General features: G+C 53.3%; 1 protein-coding gene and 2 long non-coding RNA genes across 8 annotated transcripts; 1 reads left to right on the top strand and 2 right to left on the bottom strand.

Annotated features, from left to right (window-relative positions):
* Window positions 1-559: 559 nt before the first annotated feature.
* LOC102155053 lies at window positions 560-11535 on the bottom strand. The gene is made up of 3 exons (XR_005360673.1): window positions 11399-11535; window positions 2994-3069; window positions 560-765 (listed from the first exon to the last, which is right to left on the bottom strand). It is a non-coding gene; the product is annotated as an uncharacterized LOC102155053 (long non-coding RNA).
* Window positions 11536-11604: 69 nt separating this feature from the next.
* On the top strand, window positions 11605-17776 carry LOC111096237. 6 transcript variants are annotated; one of them, XR_005360337.1, is made up of 5 exons: window positions 11605-11754; window positions 12547-12675; window positions 14456-14534; window positions 14875-14935; window positions 16276-17776. It is a non-coding gene; the product is annotated as an uncharacterized LOC111096237 (long non-coding RNA). The 6 variants fall into 6 exon arrangements; XR_005360333.1 differs by having other exon boundaries at window positions 14819-14935; XR_005360334.1 differs by having other exon boundaries at window positions 14760-14935.
* Window positions 17777-18808: 1032 nt separating this feature from the next.
* On the bottom strand, window positions 18809-20013 carry GRIFIN (galectin-related inter-fiber protein). Its single transcript, XM_038539621.1, has 4 exons — window positions 19909-20013; window positions 19653-19812; window positions 19170-19336; window positions 18809-18950 (listed from the first exon to the last, which is right to left on the bottom strand). Exons 1-4 carry the CDS (start codon window positions 19992-19994, stop codon window positions 18935-18937), a joined length of 429 nt encoding a protein of 142 aa, XP_038395549.1. The 5' UTR covers window positions 19995-20013; the 3' UTR covers window positions 18809-18934.
* Window positions 20014-20927: the final 914 nt, after the last annotated feature.

Genomic DNA, 20927 nt, shown 5'->3' with positions numbered 1-20927 from the left:
GGAACAGGCAGGGTGCCCGGGGAGGAGGGCCTTAACCATGCAGGCCTGTCTGTGGAAGCTTGGAGCGTGTGGGGGAGCGGGGGCCCAGGGCAAGTCACCTTCTCCGGGATGGGGATATTGTCACCAGGCTGGCTGAGCTCACATTTGGCAGGGATGTTCCTGTGTGTGATGAAGGCTGGGGCTTGGGCAGGGCCCACGGGTTTGAGACCTCGCACTCACAGAGGCCATGTGGCCTTGAGGTGTGCCCGACCCTCCCCACTGCCCCCGGCCACTAGCCCTGTCACTGACCCACAGATTCAAAGCAGGCACATCTTTCTCAGCTGGTGACTTTGATCCAAGTTTTGTTAAAAAAACATTTTGTTGGGACGCCTGGATGGCTCAGCGGTTGGGCGTCTGCCTTTGGCTCAGAGCGTGATCCCGCCGTCCTGGATGGAGTTCCACGTCGGGCTCCCCGCATGGAGCCTGATTCTGCCTCTGCCTACGTCTCCGCCTCTCTCTCTCTCTGTCTCTCATGAATAGATAAATAAAATCTTAAAAAACACACACACACACACAAACATTTTGTTTTTCGTGAAAAGGAGCACAGATAGATTATAGAGGAGAATGCAAAATTACTATGAGTTTTTCAGATAAAATTCCTCCTTTTAGCAATGACTCTGTGCTGGTAACAGCAGGATTGGCCGCCCTTTGTCATGCTTTACGGATCAAATCCTCCACAACGCTTTGAGCTACATGGTGATTTCATATTTGGGCGGGGGGTGCTGCCTTCAAAAGCAAAAAGCAAGAGGGGAAATTAATTTTGATTATGTACTTGACCCAGTATATCCAAAATATTGTCATTTCAACTTGTGAATCATATCAAAACTATCTGTGAGATATTTTATATTCTGGGTGGTTGGGGGTTTGGGTGCCCCGGGTGCATTTTACACTTGTAGCCCGTGCTGGGTGGGACCAGCACACCGCGAGGGCTCAGCGGCTGCGTGCCTCTGAGTTCTGTATGTGGAGACTGAGGCTCGGGTCACACAGTGAGGCCACTGTCCAGCACCTGCTCCAGGGGCTTGTCCTTTGCTGGGCCGCCCTTCCTGGGGACATAGTCCTGGTCCCTTTGGTTTCCCTGGGAATGACCCCCAGCGCTTCCACAGAGCCGATGCCCCCCTCCTGCTGGCCACTGGGGACCCTGCGGCCTTGTGCACGAGGGAACATGACGAGGTGGGGCCCTCTGAATGGGGGGTCAGCAGACCGGTGGCCTCGGTCCTGGGAGGGGCCTCGCGGAGCTGGGCTGGCCGGTGGCGGCGCTCCCACCAGGGGGCAGCCTCGGGTCAGAAATGCGGCCGGTCAGCGGCTCTGCTGGGGTGCCCAGGGGCGCTTCCGCAAGCACAGCTGTGTGGGCTCGCTGGTCAAGGGCTGGGCAGTCACACCTCCTGGTGAGTCTTTCTGGAATGATGGGCTCAGGGCCTAGAGGCTCCCCTGGAGGAGCAGACCGCAGCCTTCTGGGCGGAGAGCCTGTCGGGGCCAGTGAGAGGTGCCCAGCCCGGCCCCGGAGCCCTGGGTGGCTGGGCTGGGCGAGGACGGCCCGCACGGAGGGCAAGGCGTCGGTCACCCCGGGCCCGGAACACCCCCCTGGCCGCCATCTTCACAGTGGGCGCCCCAGGCCCCTTACCTACAGTGTGAAGCAAGCGGGGGGAGCCTCCCCCCAGGCCAGCCCCACAGTGAAGGGCAGTGCGGGGCTCACACCCCAGGTTCAGCTCACTTGTCATCACTGAGGAAGGGCACTCTCTGCCCTGGGCTCCTCATGCGGGGGTGTCCAGGAGATGTGGGGCTCAGCCTCCACCAGGCTCTGAAGCCCTGCAGACGTGCCCCCTGGACCACCACCCCGAGTCTGTCTTTGGGCCTTCTATATCCTGGAGGTGGCCCTGGGTCATCCTGGACACATGTGGATCCAGACATGTGCTGTGTCCGCGACGCCGCCCAAGTGTGGCAGGACCCAGCCCCTGCCCAGCCTGGCTGGGGGGTTCATGTCCACCCTCCAGCACACCCTTGTCCACCTAAGGGACCCCCAGGGGCAGATGCTATTGTACCTTCCCACGAGTTGCTGCCTCTGCCTGGCCTCTGACCCTCAAGTCCCATTTTCACACCCCAAGGAGCTGCTGCTAGAAGCCCCCTTTGGGGGATCCCTTTGATAAAGCAGAGGGTCCTTTTGTTGGGGGAACAAAGGCCTGTCCCAGCTTTCTGGGGCAAGGTCCTGCTGCACTTCAGAGCTATGGTCTTGGTGTGGACCTATCAGTTCTGTGTAAGCAGTGTCTTGTTTCTAGAATGTTCTGTCCTTCTTCCCTGGGGCTTCAGCCCACTGGCTCCCAACCTGTTTTGCTCTCTCGCAGCCACGGGTCCTCTCCAGGCCCCCTCTTCCAGGCAGCCTTCCCTAAGCACCTCTAAACTCCTGCTACACTTGAACCTGGCCCAGTGGCTCTCCCACCCTGCATGAATTCACCTCTCGCCCGGGGCTATTTGCAGTATTGTCATTACTTTCCAATTGAAGGATCATGTCCATACAGTTCAGTGCAGAAATCCCAAATGCTCAGCCCAATAAGTTTTCACACACGTGTCTACTGTGTAACCGCCACCCAGACCAGGATATAGAACGTCCACAGCTCCTGGGTGGGGGTGTCTCCCCTGGGGTCTCCTGCCTCCTTTCTCTCCCCTCTGCACAGATCTTTTCACTTGCCTCTCCTATAGCTGGGTTCCGAGCACATGTTCTTTAGATTTGCAGAGACTCTTGGGTGCCTGCGGAGCCCCTGACATCCTCAGCCCGACTGCCAAGGCCTGGCCAGATTATGCCCACACCAGCTATCCCTTGCATACGCTGACCGCGCCAGGCACCACACCGCCGTCTGTGGGGTCTGCCCACCCCCTTACATCCAGTTCAGCTCATCATTCAGGAGCAGCTCCCAGAACCAGGGACCAGCCCTTTCCTCGTGTGACCCACCCCAGCTCACCATCTGGACCTCCCCCTCCTGTGACATCTCTGCTTGTGTCCTTGGGCCTGGCGTGGAGTAAGTGCTCTCCGAGCTCCTGTTGGAAGAGCAGATGTGGGAATTTTGCCTGGATCAATCAAGGTTACAAACAACCCAAACTGACTGTAGCAAAATTTAATTAAAAAAAATTTTTTTTGATGTCTGGGGTACAGATGGTGATTGAACACGTGCACCTGTTCTCACTCCCTTTGCAGCTTCCCATGAATGACAGTAATAAGATATTTTTACAGGCATAAATCCACGGGTATCAGGGGGACAGGAGAGGATGTGACAGCAAGCAAATGTTAGAAACCAGAGCAGAGGCGACAAATGGTAATGACACGCCCCCTCGACAGAAGCAAACCCTCAACAGCCGTGGGAACGTCGAGACCAGCCTGACTTGTCCCCCAAATCCTCAGAGGGGCCGACAGGAGGTGTTGCCAGGGCATGCAGGGGGCGAGATTGTCCCCAGACGCCCCTCCCCAACCCCATGCAACCTCTTCCCCAGCCCAGTCCTGAGAGGGAAGGAACAGTGCTGTGTGCTCCTGAGGACCCCATGCCCCAGTGATGACAGACAGGAACAGGCTTCCTCCACACCACCCAGCATCATCTCTGGGAACAGAGTAGCCCCAGAGGAGAGACCCAGCAAAAAGCCCGACAACAGAGCTCCCCAGTCAGCTGGTCCCTCCAGCCCCTCCCAGGGTTCAGAGCACCCCGCAGCCTGCTAGCCCCCCAGACAGTGGCTTCGTCCTTGCTCTCTCCCAGTCACTGACTCTAGGGGAAGCCGGCATATGTCAGGACACTCAAGTGGCCCTAAGGAGGGTCACCGGTTGAGGACCAGAGACCTTCACTAATAGCCAGCGGGAATCAGGGCCTCCTACCCCAGTTGACCTTCAGATGACAGCAGCCCCAACCAACATTCACACCCTTGTAAGGGCAGCCTCATGAGAAACCCCAAGCCAGAGCCACCACGTGATATCACTAGAATTCCCGGCCCACAGAAATTGGGATAATCAGGGATTGCTTTGTCACTGTTGTTCTGATCTCTTATTTTGAAATAATTACAGATTCTCGGGAAGCTCCAAACACAGCACAGAGAGGTCCTGTGTTTTCCCCCAATGGCTACCTCTCATGTGATCATAGTATCAGATCTAAACCAGCAGGTTGATGTTAGTACAATGGGTGAGTCTCCTTCCATGTCCTGTGATCACACGTGTAAATCTGTGGAGACACCACCACAACCAAGACCCAGGACACTCCATCCCCATGCGGACCTCTTTCGTGTTGCCACTCTGTTGTACAGCCAACCCTTCACCCTGGTGACCACAAGTCTGGCTTCCATTTCTGTGGCTTTGTCATTTCAAGAATGTTACCTAACTGGGATCATACAGTATGTCGCCTTTTGAGGTTAGTGTTTCTCACTCCACATAGTGCCATATTGCCAGGAAAAGATTCATCCTTTCTATCCCCAGGCTCTATTCCATGGGATGCCCCACAGCGGATGTGCTGCTTGTGGTCACACGCTGCATTTCAGCTCTTGTAGTGGGTGCAGAAGCATGCTCTGGTGCTCTCCATCTGCGTTTGCCCAGTGGCTGGTGCTGTTTGCTTGCCATCCTGGCACCGTTTGCCACATCCTCTTCAGTGACACATCTCTACATGTTTTTTTTGCCCATTTTGTAATTGGATTTTTTTCATTTGGGGTTTTGTGAGTTCTTATATACTCTAGATATGAGTCATTTGTCAGATATGTGGTTTGCAAATGTTTGCTTCCAGCCTGTAACTTCAGGCGGGTCCTCTGCAGGGCAGCATGAAAGACAGAGAGACAGAGAGGCAGAGACACAGGCAGAGGGAGAGGCAGGCTCCACTCAAGGAGCCTGTCACAGGACTCGATCCCGGGGCTCCAGGATAACACCCTGGGCCGAAGGCAGGCACTAAACTGCTGAGCCACCTAGGGATCCCCTTGAGTTGGTTTTCTAATCAAGTTTGATGTGTGGATTGAAGTTTGCTTTTTGCCTGTGGGTATTCAATTGCTCCAGCACTGTTTATTAAAAAGACAATGTTCCCTCCACTGAATTGCTCTTGCACTTTTGTCAAGTCAGCTGGCCATACTTACACAAGGCTTTTTGTGAGTTCTCTATCCTCTCCCATCGGTCACTGTGTCTGCCCTCTGCCAATCCCACACAGTGTTGGTCATTGCCACTCTCTAGTAAGGATTAAAATCAGGTAAAGGGGCTCGTCTCACTTTTTTTGTTGACATTTGTGTTACCTCTTCAAGTCCTTTACCTCTCTCTGTCAATTTTAGCATAATTGTGTCTGTATTTACAAAAAAAATAGTATTTCCAGAATTTTTTATAGGAATTGCATTAAATCAGTTTTGGGAGAAGTGACATCTTCCCTACATTGAGCCTTCTAATCCATGAACATTGTATGTCTTTCCATTTATTTTATTTATTTCTTCACAGTTTGCAGTTTTTAGCATAGAAATCTGTACATGTTTTGTTAGATTCACATCTATGCATTTTGAGGGGTTTTTTTTTTTGAGTGATTGTAAATGGTATTTATATATATTTTTAGAGAAAGAGAGAGAGAGCACATGTGTGAGCAGGAGTGGGAGGGAGGGGCAGAGAGAGAGAGAATCTTAAGCAGATTCCATGCTCAGGGTGCAGCCTGACGCAGGGCTCAATCTCATGACCCTGAGATCATGACCTGAGCCTAAGTCGAGCACTTAACTGACTGAACCACCCAGGTTCCCCTGGTATTGTATTTTTAACACAACAAAATGAGACAACAAACAGATACAATAATAATACAAAAATAATCAATGTTTACTTCTTTAAAAACAGTTTTGTTGAAATGCAATTAACACAACATAAAATGTACCTGTTGTACATGACTTATACAAAATTTACAGGATTGTGCAACCACCACCATAATCCAGTTTCAGAACATTTCCATCACACCAAAAGCTTACCCCACCCCATCTACAGCCAGCCTCTGCTTCCACTTGAGCCCCTGGCATTTGTGTCCATAAATCTGCCTTTTCTAAACATTTTTATATATGGAATCCTACAATAAGAAGTCCTCCATGTCCAGCTGCACTCAGCATCACATTCTTGAGCCTCATCCATGTCACAAGGATCCATACTTCATTCTTTTCTTGTTGAATAGCATTCCATTGTGTGGATGGGCTGCATTTGGTGCATCCTTTCCCCAGTGATGGATATTTAGACGGTTTCCAGCTTGGAGCTGTTATATAGATACTGCTGTGAACATTCATATACTCGGTGTGTGGACATATGTTTTCATTTCTCTTGGGTAGATTCTTGAGGGTAGAATTGCTGGGTCATATGATTAGTTCATGTTTAACTTTTTAAAGAAGCTGCCAGGCGGGATCCCTGGGTGGCGCAGCGGTTTGGTGCCTGCCTTTGGCCCAGGGCGCGATCCTGGAGACCCGGGATCGAATCCCACATCGGGCTCCCGGTGCATGGAGCCTGCTTCTCCCTCTGCCTGTGTCTCTGCCTCTCTCTCTCTCTCTCTCTGTGACTATCATAAATAAATAAAAATTAAAAAAAAAAAAAAAAAAAAAAAAGAAGCTGCCAGGCTTCACAAAGTGACTGACTGTCTATGTTATGCTGGCAATGCATGAGGGTTCCAAATGCTCCCCATCCTGCACTGAATTATTGTCTTTCTTGACTATAGCCCTTCCAGTTGGTGTGTCCTGGGATCTCATCATGGTTTTAATTTGCTTTTCTTTAATAACTGATTATTCTGAACATCTTGCTTTTATGCTTGTCAATTCATATATCTTCTCTGATGAACTATTTAGGTCTTCTGCCCATTTTTACATTAGGTTATTTTCTTACTGACTTTTGTTTTCTATTTATAAATGTGTATGTGGACATGAGTCTTTTATCAGATGTACACTTTATACATATTTCCCCATTTATAGCTCATCTGTTCTTTTTAGTAATGGTGTCATTTGAGGTGATTTTTTAAACTTATGATGAAGTACAGCTTATCGATTTTTCTTTTATGGACTGTGCTTTTTTTGGTGGCATGTCTGACCCAGGATAATAGAGATTTCCTCTGTTTTCTTACAGAAGTTTTATAGTTTTCACTGTTACATGGAGCATTTTGAGGGGATTTCTTGTGCTTGGGGTAAGGTTTATCCTCTCTTTTTGCAATACCCAATTGTTCTAGCTCCATTTGTTGAAAAGACTATCCTTTCTCCATTGAATTCTCTTGGTACTTTTGTTGAAAATCAACTAACCAGGGCCACCTGCGTAGCTCACTTGGTTAACCGTCTGACTTCGGCTCAGGTTATGAACTCAGGGTCTTGGGATCAAGTCCCGCATCAAGCTCTCTGTTCAGTGGGGAGTCTGCTTCTCCCTCTGCCCCATCACCTTGCTCATGCTCTCTCTCTCTCTCTCTCTCTCTCTCTCAAATAAATAAATAAAATCTTTAGAAAAAAAAGAAAATCAACTGACCATAAATACAACGGCTAATTTCTGGATTCTCAGTTCTGTTTCACCTATATACCTGTCTTTGTGCCGGTGTGACACTGTCTTGATTCCTGTGGTTTTATCACAAGTTTGAAAGTTATGTAGTGCCAGTTCTCCAGCTTTGCTCTTCTCTTTCAAAATTGTTTTGGCAATTATTCTAGGTCCTATAAATTCCCATATAAACTTTGGGATCAGCTTCTCAATTCCTACCCCAAAAAGCCTCCTAGGATTTCTATAAAGATTGTGTTGAATCTATAGGTCGCTCCACAGAGAACTGAGTATAGAATGTCTTTCTGTTTACCTAAATACTATTTAATTTGTGTCAATGATGTTTTGTTCTTTTCAGTATGGGAGCCTTACTCTTCTTTTGTAACATTTATTCTTAAGCATTGTGTTATTCTTGTGCTATTGTGAATGGAACAATTACTTTCATTTTCAGAATGTTCACTGCTTGTATATAGAACTATAATTGATTTTTGTATATTAATCTTATATCCTGCTACCTTGCTAACCTGGTTTATTAGTTCTGGTAGCTCTTGGGGGGGGGGATTCCTTAGGATTTTCTACATTAAGGATTATCCCATCCATGAATAAAGATAGTTTTACTTCTTCCTTTGAAATCTAGATTTATTTAGTTTCTTTTGTTTTAGTTCATTTTATTTGTTCCTTGTTCCACTGGCTAGCGTCTTCAGCAAAATGTTGAACAACAAGGATGATGGATATCCTTGGTTTGTCCTTAGTGTTAGAGGGGGAAAATTTCAGTCTTTCATCATTACAATTACTAGCTATAGCTTCTCATAGATGCCTATATCCATTTGAGGAAATCCCCTTCTATTTCTAGTATGTCGTGAGTTTTTATTATCAATGATGTTAATCTTGGTCAGATGCTTTTCCTACATCTAGGAATGTAGATGACATGATCATCTGGGGTTTTGTCTGTTATTCAATTAATGCAGTGATCACATTAATTGATTTTTAAATTGTTATTTATTTATTCATGAGAGACACACACACAGAGAGAGGCAGAGACACAGGCTCCATGCAGGGAGCCTGATGTGGGACTTGACCCTGGGACTTCAGGATCACACCCCGAGCCGGAAGGCAGACACTCAACCGCTGAGCCACCCAGGCGTCCCACATGAATTGGCTTTTGAACACTAAGCCAACTTCACATTCCTGGAACAATTTCCATCAGGTCATGGTATAGGATCTTTTTTACATGTTGCTGGATTCAGTTTGTAATATTTTGTTAAGGATTCTTATATCTGTGTTACTAAGGACATAGATCTGCAGTTTTCTTGTGATGTCATTGTCTGACTTGAGAATCAGGGTAATGTTGCCCTCATTCTTTATCTTGTGATGGATTTTATATTATTTCTTCTTTAAGTATTTGGTAGAATTTACCTGTAAAGCCATCTGGGCTGGACTTGCATTTCAGGGACAATGTTAATGTAGTCATCCCAGCTGTTATCACAAGTTTGTGGCTGTTGTTTACATATCCATTTACCTTCATCTGTTTGTGTCTTTAGACAGCATAGAACTGGATCTTAATTTTTTTAAGTATTAAGAAAATATAGCCTGAAAACGTCTCCTTTTGATTGGGGTGGGTAAGCCCCAATTTACATTTAACGTAATTATTGACATAGAATCTATCAACCTAATTCTGTGATCCTCCAACACCAACTGAGTGTACTACAATTCAGTTCAGTTCTGACAGTAACTACCTGGAGTCAGTGCAGGCTCCATGGGTGAGGGGCTCATTCCCATAAGCTGCCCCCACTTCAGACATTAGCTTCAAATCCAGGGTCCCCAGGCTTCCTGCATACCCATCTAAGTTGGCTGCACATTCACTGGCTCCCATGATCTCCCTCCAGGTCAATAATTCACTAGAATTACTCACAGAACTCAAGAAAGCACCATACTTAGGATTATAGTCATATTATAAAGAATACAACTTGGGAACAGCCAAATGGAGGTGATGCATGGGGCAAGATGTGTGAGTGGGCGGAGGGTAGCCCAAGGTTCCATGCCCCCTCTAGATGCACCACCCTCCCAGCACATCTATGTCACCACCTAGAAGCACCAGACCCCCTTGTTTAGGGGGTTTAGATGGGGTTTCACTAATTAGGCATGACCAATCAAATCATTGGCCAGTAATGATTAAACTCAGTAAAACAAAAAACAAAAACAAAACAAAACAAAACAAAACAACCAAACAAACTCAGTCTTGAGCCCTCTGTCTTCCATGAAGGCTGAAATTTCCAGCCCTCTAATCTGGGTTGGTTCCTCTGGGGACCACCCCTCTTGAGGTGTCCGGGGCACTCCCCCATCTGGAGTCCCCTCATTAGCATAGACCCAGGTGTGGGCCATAGGGGCTTATTATGAATTACAGAAGACATCAATCAGGAAATTCCAAAGGTTTTAGGAGCTCTATGCCAGCGACAAAGACCAAATATATACACTCGATTATTCCAGGTAGGTTTACATCTTTAATTTTGCTATTTGCTTTCTGTATGTCTCCCATCTATTTTCTTCCTCTGTTCCTCCTTCACTACCTTCTTTCATGTTATATAAATATTTTTTTAGTGTGCCACTTAAATTTCTCTGTTGATTTTTTAAAAACTGTTTTTGTTAGTTTTTTCTTGTAGTAATGGCTCTGGGGATTGCACATGCCTCTTATCACAATCTCCTGATTAATACTGACTTAATTCCAGGAAAACATAGAAACTTTGCTGCTTCTATGTAACTCTGTCTCTCCCCACTGCCCTGTGCTGTTATTGTCAATATACAGCATCAGCAAGATGTGTGTGTGTGGTCTGGTACATTGACATATGCAGTCAACATCCCCAGAGCTTTCCATTTCTCTCCATGGACTCAATTTATCACTTTGTATCAGTTCTTCACAGCTTGAAGGAATTCTTTTAGTATTTATTGTGAGACAGGTCTGCTAGCAACACATTCCCTTAGACTTTTTGCACCTGGAAATGGTTTTACTTTATCTTCACTTTTTGATGGATAGTTTTGCTGGATATAGGATTCTGAGAGTTGGCTTTTTTTCTCTTTAGCACTTTGACCATTTCATTCCACTCTTTATACCAGCTTCTCTTGTTTCTGATAAGAAGTGAGCTGCTGATCCCGTTGTTCTTGAATATGTGAGGGTTGTTTGCTGTCGCATGCTTTTCTCCTTGGTTTGATTATGAACTTGTGGTACCTTCAAGCCAGCAGGTTTAAGCAATAGCCTCAACCTTGCAAATTCTGTTCAAGACCCAAGTCTGGGAAGCAAATGCGTCAAGCAGCCTGTCCTTGATGATCTTGATCAGTGAGAAGAAGGGTCCAGCCAGAAGACCCTCCAGGTACCTCCAGGGTACCTCCCAGAGATGGGAGGGCATATTCCAGGATCATCCACACCCCAGAAACACACTGCACAAGAGGGCATGACAGGGTTCAAAGGGAAGTTGACATGTGCTTGGAAAGGGACTAATAAAACAACGTCCCCTCCCACTAAATGGAAAGGAATTAAGGAAGGTGATGGTTTATAGGGAGAGAATCAAGAAAAGAGCATTTGGGCGGAGTGGTCAGTGGGGGAAAAGGTTTGGAGACTACAAAGTGCACAAGCAGCATGTGCTCTTGTCTCCCTGGGGACAGGAGCATGGAGGGCGGGAGGACTGGTGAAGCCACCAGTATTGGCTCACATGTGTTCGTGATCCATGTCATAGTAATGCTGTCATCTCACTGGTGCTGCCCAGCAAAGGTTGGGCATCCCACCCATTACCTGGTTGTGGCAAGCCCTGACTCACAGACTTATCCAAGGCTGGCCCTGACTCCCTAACACACTTCTTCTGCAGGCCTCAGTTTCTCCATCTACCAAAGCCAGGGTGCACTCACCTTCCCAGGACTGCTGAGAGGCCAGAGCGTGGGAAAGCACTCAGCGACACGTCCATGGCCAAAGACACTCCAAGGCCATTGTGCCAGCCCGGTCTCCTGGGTGCTTGCCACACTCTGGCGCCCAAACAATGCCTGCCTCTGAGTGGAACTGCGGGTGGGCTGTAACCATGGCGAGGGGCCCTGCAAGGCAGCAGTGCCAACTGCCTGTCCAGGGTCAGCCCGGCCTGCGGCCCTGGTTACGGCTTTGTCCCTCGGGCTGGAACTGGTCCCATGCTAGCAGGCTTAGAATGGCTGGCTGTCAGGGAGGGCAATGCTTACCGAAAAGGAATGGAGCTCTTGGCTGGAGAGGGGTTGAGGTTTGAAATGAGGATGGGGGGCTGTTTCCAAGGTCCTGAAAGCACAGTCAGGTTTGGGTCAGAGTGCGGCCTGGGTCTCTGTACTGCTGGTGGTGCCTTCCCCATAGGGCATTAAGGAGCCTCTCCACCCCCGCCACACCCCCACCCTCAGTGCAAGGCCCCACAAGGTGCAGGGCCTCAGTGCTCCCGGAAAGAGGCTGCCTCTCCAAGTTCCGGGCTGTTCCAGGCAGCTGGCCAGAGTACATGGGGTCCCCTCCGGGCTTCCCCAGGCTCTCTCACAGCCTGGATGCCGCTCGGCCACTGGCTTTGCCCACTTCCCATGAAGCATTGGGCATGAGTGTGGGACCTCTGCCACGTTCAGAGTGACCAACACCTCTCCAGGGATGGGGGGCAGAGTCTCCCCAAAATTTTTGTTTGCAAATCCATGTTTGCAAACCTAAGACCTCATTTTTTTAAATAAGGAGAAAAACAATAAAAATGGGACTGAATATATGTATTTTTCCAACAGCAGCCACCCAGATATCTAAAAGATTCTGGAATCAGAGGGCCTGGGTTCCAATCCCAGCTCTGCCACAGTTATGCTGTGTGACCTCAGGCAGATGCCTCCCCTCTCTGTGTCTGAGTCCCCTCATCTATGAAGACATCCCCATAGGGCTCTTGTGAGGATAAGTGAGGTCATCACTGAGTGTCTAGAAAGGACACCTGCTCTCCTGAGCCTTCAAGGACCAGGCCCCATTCCCCACTCCACTGTTCTAGCTCTCAGAGTTCCCTGACTGCCCTCCTCTCTGCCAGGTCTGCCTTTAGCCTCTGAAATCCTCATGAAGACTTCAACCAAGGAGGGGGAGAGAGCAGAGAGGGAAGTGGGTGTGGGAGTGGCCCAGACTCTGGAGGACATAACTTCCAGAAGTGCCTCCGGAGGAGGTAGGAAGGCACGGAGAGCTGGAGGGGGAGGAGGAGGGGCAGGGAGGTGTTCTTCTCCACCCAGACATCCTCACCCCTACTTGAAGCCCCCCGCCCCCTCTTCCACCATTCCTGACAGTCGGGCTCAGTCCTCTTTTTTTTTTAAGGTTTTATTTATTCATGAGAGACATACAGAGAGAGGCAGAGACATAAGCAGAGGGAGAAGCAGGCTTCCCATGAGGACCCCAATGAAGGACTCGATCCCAGGACCCCAGAATCACAAACTGAGCCAAAGGCAGACACTCAACCACTGAGCCACTCAGGAATCCCCAGGCTCAGTCCTCTATGGAGCCCACCCTACATGGACCTCCCTAGCCTGACAAACCTCGTCCCCAGGACCCACCAGGCCACTGGGGGACAGAGGGAACAGCTCCAGGGTCAGGCACCCACACCAGTGCCACCTCAACCTCCTGAAGGAAGACCCAGGGCTGGGGGATCCATGCCAACTTGAGGACTGTGCCCTCCCCCCCAGTCAGCTGGGGATCAGGGTGCTTGGTTCCTCTGGTGACATATGTAGTGCACCAAAGCTGGACCTGAGTTGCCCTACAGAGAAAGGGTGCAAACAGGGGTTCCATGCTTCCCTTTGTGCCCCCACTCCCACCCCCTAGCTTTGCTGGGGCCATGGAGACGGCAGAGAGGGAAAGCCTTTTGGTCTCATCAAGAGGAGTGCCCTCAAGGGGAAAAGACCCCACTGCCCAGGTGCAGAGAGAACATGATCCTCTGGCAGGTACTCCTATGTTGAGAACCTCCACGCCCACCTTACTTGTCCCACTTTGTTTTTGTTTTTAAGATTTTATTTATTTATTCATGATAGACAGAGAGAGAGAGAGAGAGAGAGAGAGAGAGGCAGAGACACAGGCAGAGGGAGAAGCAGGCTTCATGCCGGAAGCCTGACGTGGGACTCGATCCTGGGACTCCAGGATCACGCCCTGGGCCAAAGGCAGGCGCCAAACCGCTGAGCCACCCAGGGGTCCCCACTTGTCCCACTTTGATCTCTCTTAGGCACTAGGTATAAGCCACAACCCCTGCCCAAACCCCTCATTCCAGGGGGTGCCCCTCCTGCCCAGGGTTCCTTCTCCATCCAGCCCCACCCCACAGGTGCCCAAGGCCCCCCAGCTCCCCAGGCACTAGCTGCTCCTGCCCAGGTCAGGGATGGGGGTGGCCCTCAGGGTCATGCTGGCCCGCCCTCTGGACTGGAGGGCTGCTCTGCGTGGTGCTGAAAAGACAGCTCCAGCCAGCAGCCTGCGGAGTCTGGAGGGAGCTCGGGAGGACCGCCCTGTGCTCCAGGCTCTGGATGCAGGGTGACCAGTGACTGGGGGCAGGGTGGGAGTGGGAAGGGGGAGCTGAGGCCAAAATCCAGGTCCCACCACTGCCCTGCTGGGCCTTCTCTGTGCCTGGCAGCACCAGGGCCCCACAGCCCTCAGGCTCATGGAGAAAACTATGACCCCATTTTATAGAAGAGGAAAATAGGCTTCTGAGAAGAGCCATGAGAGGACAGTGAATGCTAGTTAAGGACATGTCTGCTGGAGTATCCAGGTGCAGTTCTGATGTCGGCCACTTAGGTTGGAGGGAGGAAACCATGGAGTGAAGTGTTACCCCCTGAATCTGGGGAGCCGGCTTAATAGGTGTTCCCTAAAAGGCATTTCCACTTTCTGCATGTCTGAAGTTTTTCATGAGAAAATATCCGGGGAGAAATACACACTTACTGAGAAGGGCGCTTCGCCTGCCGCCCCCTCCCCAGGTCCCAGTTGCTGCTCCAAGTCACCCCTGCAGCCAGGTTCCCCGAGCCCTTCCAGAGATGGTCAGCAGTGGAGAGTCAGGTGTGTATGCATCTCTTCTTTATGTTCCACCTTGGGGCAGGCCTTGCTGCCTGTGGGCTGCCATCCCCACCACCGCAGCAACATCCCAGCTGGTGTGAGACCTCCGGCGTAGACACCTGCGGTAGCCCCCATGACAGGCAGACCCACACCCTGTCACAAAAACTGCCCTGGGGGCCTGAGATGGTGATAAGTTTTGCCACTCAAGGCCACCTGTGCCCTGAACAGAGAGGAAGCACACTGAGGCATCACTGTAGCCCTACACACATTGCCTTGGTGGCCCCAAGCCCTCCAGGGTCATGCTGAGATGGAGTCAGAGCTTGGCATCAGCCTCCCTCCGCAGCCCCTGCACACACGGCAACCTGCAGGAAGAGATGAATGAGCCGAGGCCCAGGACACTGGAGGTGGGTGGGTGTGGAGACATCCTGGCAGGGAGCAGCTCTGGCCTGGCAGGGAGGGAGCAGGGGGGCTCATGTGGGCACCATTCTCCTGCACTGAGCAGGTGCTATACGCTCCTCACAGCTGCCCCATCTACAGAGTTGGAAACTGAGGCTCAGAGAGGTGGTGAATTGTTCAGGCCCACGCAGCATTGGTGCATCCCATCCTTCAGCCCAGCGCCAGGCCCTGGGTTCTGCAGTCAATTAGGTGGGGGGCCTGGCCATTCCTGATGCTCCTCGTCTCCACCTCGGGCCCAGGCTCTCATTCCCGGAAACGAAGAGTGGGTGTCTTTGCCACCTGGATTTGGGGTGAGGGGAAACCCGGAGCGCCCTCTGGAGCACTCTGGTCTGGAGCGCCCTCTGCTGGGTGGTCTGTTTCTCATGGGGCCCCAGAGGCTTTAGAAAGGAGCTGGAATGGGGGGGGGGGCAGGAAGGCACTCCCCACCCTGGGGTGTCCAAGTGAGACAAAGCAGGGTGAAAGTTGGCTTTAGACCAGAGGTCTTGAACTGACTGCCCCTGAGGCAGTTTGCTTAGAGATTGATATTGGGTTCAGGTCTCACCATGGAGGCCAGTATTTAAAAACAGAGATATCAGATGCATTAACTTCAGATCTCTTAAAATCAGAAGATCTGCACACTTCCCTGTGATAGGAGGAAGGAGCTGAGCATGGTAGGCTAGGTACCTTCCTGTTAGCCACAGACTGCACCAGTCCCTATCGCCCTGGCTCATTTAGTCGTGTGGCCCCGTGGGCATTTGCTCTCCCTCCTCGGCTGTCCAGAGGGCCTGGTACCTTCGGCTGCCCGGTGGCATCATAAGCCTACAGACCTAACCGTGCAAGGGCTACTGCTTCCTGGCCGAGGCAGCTATGCTTCCCCAGATAGGCCCAGCCCAGTGGATCCTCTAGCATGCCCAGGTGCACGTGTGCACACACACATACACACGCACACGCGCACACACACACACACACACACACACACATAACTGAGTGGGGAATCCAGCCTCTGATGGACTGACTCAACTTGCCCGGAGCAGGGGGCTGTCCTGGTGGACCTCATTGGACTTCTCTGGCTAGAGCACCCCATCCTGCTGATTGATGTCTCAGGGTCTCTGAAGGGTATCGAGGAACGTGTGGCCTCCTTCCAAGGAGCTGCCGCTATGGCACAGAGAGAGAGATGGGAAGAGCAGATTTAAGCCGCCCTAGAATTTGCTTCCAATCACCAGGGAAATGGGTTACTATGGTAGGTAGTGAACTGTTTGTCCCTAGAAGGGTATAAGCGGGGTCTGATGCCATTTATTCATTTATTTAGCAGATATTTATTGGTGGTAGGATGTGCCAGGCCCTGTCCCAGGTGTGAGGAATCCCGCGGTGAACGCCCTGGTCAGCCAGCGATGTCCTGGAGTGGACCGCCGGTGGGGACAGATGTCTGGCACACCTGTGACCTGGTAAATCCACAAACCACAACTGGCTCTTTGGGATGCGTAGTGGGAAGGTGCATGCCAGGCTGAGTGCTGGGGAAGAGCATCAGGGAGGTCCCGGTGCCAAGGCCCTGAGGCAGAGATGGCTCCATGAGATCCAGGGTTGGGAAGGAGGTGGACAAGCAATGGGACAGATGAAGCCAAAGGTGCAGGGCCTTTGGGCTGAGGCGGGGAGGAGGTTGGGCTCATTCCCATCTCTCAATTTCAGGGATCAGCTTATTAGAGTTGGAGCCCTTATGATTCTGTGGCCCCTGTTGGGAGGTGATGTCTCTAGCTTGTTAAAAGCTCTGGGTGATTCTCTTCAAGGCAGCCATTCGTTAGTTCACTTATTCATCAGCAAACATCTCCAGAGCCAGCTGTGCTGGGGGCTGGGTGAGGAAAGACCTGGTCCCCGACCTCCAGGAGGGGCAGTGTGATAGGGTTGGGGAATAGAGACAAGCAGAGGGTGCAAAGCCCCACTGGAGGTCAGGGAGGGCTTCCTGGAGGAGGTATCATCTGAACAGAGCTGCACTGGCACACAGTTCCAGACAGGCCAGACAAGCAGCCACACGGTGTGCTGAGGGCAGGGGGAGTAAGGGAAGGGGTCCTAACAAGGCCTGCAGCCCCTACAGCAGGAGCCCCTGAGCTCAAAGCTTCCTGCGCCCCCTTTCACAGAAGGGGAGACAGAGGCCCAGGAATGCAGTGGGTCTGGCGCCCCTGTGGTCTGAATTGCCCCTGGCAGCTTGTAACCGGAGCAGAGCAGACCGAGGGCTGATTCGAAGCTGACTCAGCTCCGCACGTGCGCGGGTGCGTGCTTGTGCGTGGGATCTGTCAGCCCTGGGATTTTGGGCTCCCTCCCTCATTTGCTGAACAAGCCTCCTCAAGTTACTTAATCTCCCTGAGCCCCTTCACATCTGTAGGATGCGTGCTGCTCTCCATACCTGGCTGAGTTCTTGGAGGTGGTACAGGCCTGGCCCTTGCGTAGAGCGCAGGAGACTCAGAAGAAGTGTGTGACCCTGGGCCTCAGGCCGTCCCTGCGCTCCGTTCCGTGCAGCCCACTCCCCACCCCAGGGGAAAGAACGCCTAGCATCTTCTCTTTTTTGCCCTCCCACCTTGCATGGCTATGGGGCAGACAGCACTTCACCATGAGGGAGCCTGAGGGACACTGAGGCCCAGAGATCGTGAGCTGCCAGCTTAGGTCACAGAGCAGGGGCCTGGCACCTTGAGCAGAGATGCCCCCATCACCGGGCTCAGAGTCCCTGGGAGCAGAGGCAGCCTGGCCGGATCACAGACGCAGGCCAGGGTGTGGAAGGAAACTGCCCCACCCCCGCCGTCCCCTGCTACATAGGCGACCCCCCTCCCGCCACCCCAGGCCTTCCCAGGGTCCAGGTCGGCTTGTCAGCCCCCAGCCTCCCAGTGGACACAAAAGGCCAGGCTTCCCACAGGCGGGGGCGGGGGGGCAGGGGCTCCTGGGCCAGCTGGGCTGTGGACACAGGCAGGGAAATACAAGGAGACAGGAAGGAAGCCGCACTGCTGGAGTCTGGGGCCACCATTGTCTCACCTGGGGGGGTGGGGGTGCTGCGATGTCCCCTCAGCTCAGGAGGGCCGCGGGCCCCACCCTGCTATTGACTTCTCCACCCTGGCCTCTGTCCCTTCTGTACAGGGATGAGATCCCTCTCTGGAATTCTACAGCAGGTGACAAGTGCCTGAACCCACTCATCTGAGCCTCACGGTCCCCTAGGAGCTGAGGGCTGCAGGTGTCCCCAGAAGCTCAGGAACCAGCCCAAGGTCACACATCAGGGCAGCAGGGCTGGGACCCAGGCCCTCCAAATGCCTGACATAGATGCATGGATGGTAGTTACAGGGGTGGGGTGAAGCCAGCGAGGCTGCCAGCTGTGCTCACTGTCCCCAGACCACATTTCCAGTGCTCCTTCCCTTCCTCTGCACCCATCCTGCCCCCACTACTCACACATGCGTGCACACATGCACACACACACACACGCACAGCAGGCCTGGGAGCACGTCTCACATCCAGGTGGGACAAGGAGAAACAGGAAAGGCTCCTTCCTTCCAGCCCACAGGAAGCAGGGCCAGGAGGCTTCGGGACCTCTCAGCAGACAGTCCTGCACTGGGCAGGATGCTCCCCCAAGGGCTGAGCCAGAGGGGTGTGTACCCAAGGATCTTGCAAGGGCCGCTGGCCAGGAGCCCTCCATCATCTAGTGTCATCTGACACTGCTCCCCTCCCATGGAACCAGGGAAAGAGACCACCTTTGGGGCACGCAGGTCTCAGGGAGAACCCCACCCCATCTCTGGTGGGGGGTCTAGGGCTGCATCCATCACCCCATCTCGCCCCATTCGGTCCCCCCATAGCAGCTGAGCCCCTGCAGCCTGCTCAAACTTTATTGAAGGTAGAGTGAGAACCACAGCCCCCTCCCCTCAGCTCCCTGGTGGGCTCCACTGGACAAGGAATGGTTGATGGCCCAGGCTCCCTCTGGGGACTTCGGGCACAGCTCAGTGGCCCCCGTCCCTGCAAACATCCAAGACACCCGCCTGAGCCCCAGAACCCGCCCCAGACCCCAGCCCAGCCTCGGGGGTGGGATGCCGGCAGTGGGCTCTGCTCCCTTGGGCTTGCAGAGGTCCAAGCCTGTGGTCTCCCTCCCAGGCTGCTTGGGCCTGTGGGGTCCCGGGGTTAAGGATGCCCAGCCAAGTCCCCCGTGCGGCCGGGGGAGGGGGACAGATACATTACCACCAGCTCAGGTCCCTTCTGGCCAGCTCCACCTGGGCCAGGCGGTGGTCACTCAGCACCTGCACCCGGGTGATGGCAGCCAGCGGCCTGTGGCGGTGCGCAAACTGTAGCACCTTGTGCTCCTGGGCGTGGACGTGGAAGTGCTCTGCGTCTGAGCTGACCTCCATCTGGGGACGGGAGGCCGGTGACCCACGGCCCGCCACGGAGCCCGGGGCCCCTCACCATGTGGAACCCGCCGCATCATGCAGGTCGGCCCCAGATGGGAGGTCTGAGCCCCAGCCAGAGGTCCCCTCCCTCTCTCTGAGGGGTGTGCCCACCCGCACCCAGCAGGGAGGCTTTAGGCTGGCCTTTACCTGAAAACCCGCACAGTAAAGCCGGGGACACAGCATCCTTCCCACAGAGCGGCAGGATAGCCCTGACGCCTCCGCAGGTACCCCTCAGCCCCCCCACCCTCAAGGGCCTCCCCTCCCCTGCCCGCATCACCTCAAAGGGCTCCCCCAGCACCAGTGGGAAGACGCTGGACACCTCCTCCTGGCCCCAGCGGCCACCCTGGAAGGTGTTGCCCACCACGGTGGCGCTGGAGAACCGGGGCTTGAGGTGGAAGGCGATGTCCCCCGCCTCGGACAGGAAGTTGATCTCAAACCTGGGGGGCGTCACGGGGGTTGTGAGAAAGCAGATGGGTGGGTAGTCACCCCGCCCAAGGCTGAGAGGGGGCCCCAGGGAGGGCGGTGACCCTTACTTGTCCTCTCCAGAGTCAGAGTGTCCCTGGACCAACAGGCTCCAGCCAGGGGCCAGGCCGCCCGCACAGAAGGCTTCAAACTGCATTCAAAAGGGGGACACAGTGTACGCCACTTGTCCAGGGGGTCCCAGCCAATCTCACCCCCAGCGCATGCTCCTCCCCGGGACCCTAGCCCTCAGAGCAGGGTGGTAGGGATGCCAGCGCAGTAGGGGTTCTCCACCCCATGCCCCCTCAGCCCGCAGGTATGGGGAAGGAGCACTGGGGATTTGGGGAGTCCCCCGACTGGGCCTGCTCCCTTCTCACCCACCTGCAGCGCCATCCCGCCAGCTCCTGAGGGCAGGGAGCCTGAGCCAGGGCATATAGGCAGGTGGGCCGGGCTGGCTGGGCGGGGTTCAGGAGCCCCACCCCGGGGGCAGTGGGCAGGCGGATCCGCCCCCCACCCACCCCTAACCGCCCCCCCCCCCTCCGCTTCTCTCCTCATTATCAGCAGGTGCACCATTCAAGCACCAGAGACAGGGGGGCCGGCCCTGGCCCCCTTCCCCACCCCCACTTCACTTTTTCGAGTCCTGGGAAAGCACTATTGCCTCCCACCGCCAGCCACTTCCTCTGGGCTCCCAGGGACCCAAACCCTCATCGCTGCTCAAGTGGCGGGGGCAGGCCTACCAACACTGCCTGGGCCTTCTGGGGGCCAAGTCTGTGTCCCCCCAGCCCAGCCCCACACCCACACCCACACCCCTCCCCTGCTCCAGCCAGCTCAGCTGGCCCCATGGGGCTCTGTGCTGGGATTAGGCTGGGGCTGTGGTCAGCACATTCCAGGGCTCTGGCTGTTGGAGTGGGGGAGGGCCTTTCCCACACCCCAACGCCCCTCCTGGCCTGGTGCCTCAGCCCCTCTCAGCTGGGCTGGGGAGGAGGCCAGGCTGGGGTCCCCGTGGAGTGTGTAGGAGAGATGGGCCGGGTCTCCCCAGGCTTTGGGGCCAGCTGTGGTCCTGCCTGGCTGGACTGTCCAGGGAGCTGGCCCA

This window comes from Canis lupus, chromosome 6 (genome assembly GCF_011100685.1).
Source record: "Canis lupus familiaris isolate Mischka breed German Shepherd chromosome 6, alternate assembly UU_Cfam_GSD_1.0, whole genome shotgun sequence".
NCBI classification, from domain to species: domain Eukaryota; kingdom Metazoa; phylum Chordata; class Mammalia; order Carnivora; family Canidae; genus Canis; species Canis lupus.
This window is presented reverse-complemented; position numbering and strand designations above follow the sequence as displayed.